Raw genomic sequence first — 4886 nt, forward strand, 5'->3', positions numbered from 1 at the left:
TCCAGCCCTGTTTTGATCAGTGCACAGTTCATGTTCGGTTGACTTTGCTGCAAGGGCCTCCAGAAGTAGGTGGAATCCCGCTGGTGGACGTCAGGGGCTCTTGTAACTCAAAAGAAAGAATTATAGCATTTCCTGAATTCAGTCGGAAACAGCTGTTGAAAGTTTCTCGTGAACTGAGAGGCGGCACAACTCAAGAGGCGTCTGTCCCTCTCCCTGCTAGTTGTAACCTCCTTCACGGCTAACACCACACATGCAGTTCAACAAGAGTGCGCTTTGCGTTTTGAACTGAAATATGCAATCAACTTGGCAAAAGTTACAAACGATGTTTAAAATGTTTTATTTTCTTTAAAAATATTTACAGATCTGAAATATGTTTTTTTTATTTTATTTTCAAGTGATAGAATAATATTCAGGAAAGGGGGGGGGGTGTTGAAATTGGCCTATACAATTGCAGAGACAAATAACCAAGTGCCCTGGGCCTTTTCCTACCTGCACATGTAGATAGAGAGACGGCTGCACTTTGTTTTTAAAGTCCCGTGAAGCTCAGAAAGTCAGCTATGTCTGGTGGGATAATGCATGGCGATCGTACATAAAAACACTATGCCAGCCTAGAACATAAACAAACAAATCGAGAAGATCCGATAAATAAAAATAATGAATACACATGGTGTATTTCTTAACATTGCAAGAAGCACATTTGGTTTCCAGTGGATACAGACGGGTGAAATCTATGGAAGGTCATGGCGGCCATCGGAGAGCTATACAGAGAAGGAGACAGTGCCGTCGGCTTTCAGAGTCAGTAGTCGATCTTGTTGTAGAGATTATAGAGAGGTAAGGCTGACAAGTTGCTGCCTGGGTAGTATAAAGGGGCTGGGAAGGCGATCGACCTGGGCACTGGCACTCTCAGAAGGGAATTGTCTCTGAAAACCAGGGGCATCCCCACTAATGTCTGAGCTGAGGCATGAGCCATATTGGCCGCCTCCAGTTCTGCCGAGAGTTGCCTTTTCCATTTGTTCCTGCGGTTCTGGAACCAGGTTTTCACCTGGGTCTCCGTCAGCTGCAAACTGGAGGCCAAGCAGGCCCTCTCCGAGCTGCTCAGGTATCGCTTCATGTCAAAGGTAGATTCCAACTGGTACACTTGGCTCCGGGAGAAAACGGTGCGGGTCTTCTTTTTGGCTGAATTAGCCTGCCTGTCCCCTCCGTCCCTTTGTCTCTCCCCAGAAGACGGGGAGTTTGGAGGGAAGTGTTTCTCTTTTTCCTCCTTCAAGTCCTGTTGGGATTGGGAGAGGAATTGCGTCCTGTCTGTATTCACCGTCATTGCTCCTCCATTCCCCTTTGGATTGCCTTGAAGAAAACGAACAAACAAGCAAACAAACAGAGATATTCCGCATCAGACACTCTACAGCGTATCCAAAAAAAAAAAAAAAAAAAAGCTCTAAACATAGCAAACGCTCATTTTTACTAGCTCCACCAGTGCACAGACACTAGCTAAAGAAAATCAAGTCAATTTCACAGCCGCAATGTGCAGCTCCAAAGTTCCAGTTCATTCTGTTTCCAAGCTCAAGTGTTGAGGAAAGCCAGCTTCCAGAATGAAGAGGTTCTTTACTTTTAAAATACATCCCTTCTATCCTCCGTGAAAATACGTGAATAACAAGGAGTTGGGGGGAGAGGGGGAATGGTTGGTTGGTTGTTGTTTAAAGGTGTTTCTTTCCTACAGCAGAAGAGCTGGTAGATCTTACTTTATAGCATAACATTCCACAGCCCGTTTATTCCCAAATAATGCTAAGAACTAACAGCTTTCTTCCCCTTACGCGGGAGCTGTAAAAAAGAACAATCTAAGAAAAGCACAGTTATCAATCATGTCAAATGGATAATCGTTCACAAGGGAAGGAGGAAAATATGCAGGGAAAGGACAAAAATCTAAGGTATCTCTAAACCTTTTGTACCAAATCCGGTAAGGATCCGACACGAACTCAGTTTGGCCAGAAATCAGCCCAAATGTTCCGTGAAACACCACCACCAACAAAAACGAAAGAAAAGAACACGCTATGTACATGTTACCGTTTGACAATAGATGTTTTCAAAGGGCTTGTACACCCAAACGCCCGAGACACTGATTTCCCCTGCGTTTAGACAGACCCCTATAAACTGGTCACAACATACTGTATATTCCACGCTAAGATGTAAATGAAAAGGTTTCACCAACTAAAAACCCGAGCGAGAAGAGCGAATGCACGGTGGAGAGCTGTCATTCTAGATATTAACATCTAGCGAGGTGGAGATCTACATACTTCCTAAGGAGGCAAATTTGTCCAGTACTTACTGAGACACGTGAAACTGATGGGCTGGTGTTTGTGGCAAGTTTCTTTGGGGCCCTGCGTCTCAGGACAGAAGCAGCCGTGATGTTTCCAGCTCTCCTCCGGCTCCTCTTCCTCTGAGGACACGGACAGACTTAGCTTCCTGCCCTGCCAGGCGCCCGCTGCCTTGGAACTGGGCTCCCTGCCCCCTTCCGAGGTACCGCTGCCCAGGATGGACTGGATGGTAAAACTGGAGATCGGAGCGGCTGCGGGGCAACACTTGCTCGGGTCTTCTTTGTTGCTCATCCTGGGTTCATAAGAAATAAGAGGAAGAAAGCTCTCCCTTTAGAGCCACTGTCGGGGAAGGTGTGTGTGAGTGCGTGTGCCTGAGGGTCTGGGGCGGCTGGGGGGGGCTTGGGTTTCTTGTCTGGGCTTGTTTTGGTTGTGTTTTGGGGTGTGTTTTTGGCGTGTCTTTGCAGGTTTTCCCTGAGCTTGCCCAGCCGGAATGCATGCTCCTTTCTCTCTCAGATCTCTACTGATCTCCAGGCGGCGGGGTGGCGTGGCTTCATTTGCATGGAGGTTACATCTGCCAGGGCCAATCACAGACTGCTGGCAGCCCCGGAAAGTTTCAAAATTCTAGCCCCCCGCAAGCCCGCTGGTTTTCGGGGGGCTGCTGGCTGAAGTCAGCAGAACTGGATCGCAGCCGCTCATTAAGCTTACAAGTGAAGGGCTCAGTTTAAAGCCGGCCGCTAATAGGGAGAAAATAGATGGCAAACAAGCATCTGTCTACGTGTCTACTCCTTCTCCATCACCTCGTTTGTAACGTTTTGGGTGGAAACTGCGGGTGAACGGATGTGGTCTGAATCGCTTATTTAAAACAGGGGGTTGTTGTTTAAATAAACACATTGTGCATGTCCGTGGGTTTTTGCTCGTGAAATTGATTTGCTAGTCTGCTGCCTAACAAGCAACATTTGAGCATACAGATTTAAAGACAGGAGTTTTGACGCTGCACATAAAATGATATAGGACGTCGAGTAAATGACTCCCTTTTCATTTTGTCCTTCCCAGTGTAAGGGGAAATGCTTTTGTATATTTCCAAATGAACTTTTCAGGAGCCGGGGAGCATTCCTACACCAGAGAGAACACAGCCCCAGCAAAAACAGGCAAACCTGGGAGCAGAAAAAAAAGCCTCGAATTTATTATCATTATTTAAAATAAAAACGCAAGCAAATTAGATTTAGAAAATTCCAGGTGGTAGAGGAGAATTTGGTTTGATTAAGGCACCGGCTTCCATTTTGTAACTAATATCCTCTCTCCGACCTAAAGAAGGGGTAATTTAAACAAGAAGCGTCTGTTGAGTAACTCCCCAACAACGTCCTAATTAATTATTGGCTGTTTTCAGTGGGCCCCTGAATATTATCTAACAACATCCACCGAAAGATCGAAATGGCCCCCGTGCAGGACTGAATGAATCTCCATCCCAAGTTTAACTGCTTGTCTTTAAGACATTGAGCCAGCCAAACAGCTCACGAGTTATATCAGGCTCACAAAGATCTGACTCCTTTCCGGGTGAGCCAGATTTGCCGCTTGTACACTGCTGGGAGATTGCGGGAGAGATGAAAAGACTAAATGGATTTGAGTTGCCTGGCGCCAAGAAGCCTAGGCAAGGGACATTTAGTAAAGGTATCAATGGTAGGATGCAATCCAACCTAGGAAACGCATTTCCTATCCCAAAACGATGCAGGTACATCCCTAACCTCCCCCGGGGGATGTAATAAATCTTTGTGTGCAGCCAGATACCTATATCCATATTAAAATCCTGTTCAGGTGGCATTTCTATTGGGATTTACAAAATTAATTGTGATCGTTGTAACTACACTGGCACTCGCTTCACTTCCTCTGGGATTGTACATCCTTCATCCAAGACATGAAATTGGAAAGGAAAACTCTCTCTTTCAAAGTCTTAAAACCACTTCCTCTAGAGGAGTTCAATGATAACACGATCATTAAGGGTTGCAACCATCCCGCTCCTTAATCCCGTTACAATTTCATTAGGATAGGAGGTTACTTATTTTACAACAGTACGTAAGGTGTATTCTAGTTGGCAGAGATGAAGAAGGATGTAACCTGTACTAGTGGCAAATCGGCAGCGATTTGAAAGCTCAGTTCACTGTTGGTTTAATTAAAGCCACTACTTCAGGATTTACACAAATGCACAACATAGGTACAGTACACCTGGTCAAAATCTGCCTTATCACAGCAGGGAAGTCTGCATACTATAACTTCTTTTCCTTTACCTTCTACAGACATTTCAAAGGGAGCTGGCGGTTTTCCTAAAGTTCAAAGCTAAATGTTGTGGCCCGGGCCTTCTAGCATGAGAACCTCTGCATTAATTGGAGGGCCAGTCAATTCCTGTTTCCCCCCGAACTTCCTATTTGTAACCGTGCTATCATACAGTGAACATGTTACTTGCTGCAATATATTATCCAAAGATCATATTCTCACCTGATTTGGATAGCACCATGTCACCGTTGGCATATGAAACATTTGAAAGCAATATGATCAGGAGAATTTCGAAATCTTGTTTAG

General features: G+C 45.2%; 1 protein-coding gene across 1 annotated transcript; it reads right to left on the minus strand.

The window, feature by feature from the left end:
- Window positions 1-796: 796 nt before the first annotated feature.
- On the minus strand, window positions 797-2603 carry HMX2 (H6 family homeobox 2). Its single transcript, XM_073354962.1, has 2 exons — window positions 2324-2603; window positions 797-1344 (listed from the first exon to the last, which is right to left on the minus strand). The coding sequence occupies exons 1-2, from the start codon at window positions 2601-2603 to the stop codon at window positions 797-799; spliced, it is 828 nt and encodes a 275-aa protein (XP_073211063.1).
- Between the last annotated feature and the right edge of the window lie 2283 nt (window positions 2604-4886).

This window comes from Lepidochelys kempii, chromosome 7, assembly GCF_965140265.1.
Source record: "Lepidochelys kempii isolate rLepKem1 chromosome 7, rLepKem1.hap2, whole genome shotgun sequence".
In the NCBI taxonomy this organism is placed as follows: Eukaryota; Metazoa; Chordata; order Testudines; family Cheloniidae; genus Lepidochelys; species Lepidochelys kempii.

Coding starts and splice junctions, on each gene's coding strand:
- HMX2 (XM_073354962.1), bottom strand. CDS start 2,603: ATGAGCAACAAAGAAGACCCGAGCAAGTGTTGCCCCGCAGCCGCTCCG. Junction 1,345..2,323: donor CATCAGTTTCACGTGTCTCA/GTAAGTACTGGA, acceptor GTTTTCTTCAAG/GCAATCCAAAGGGGAATGGA.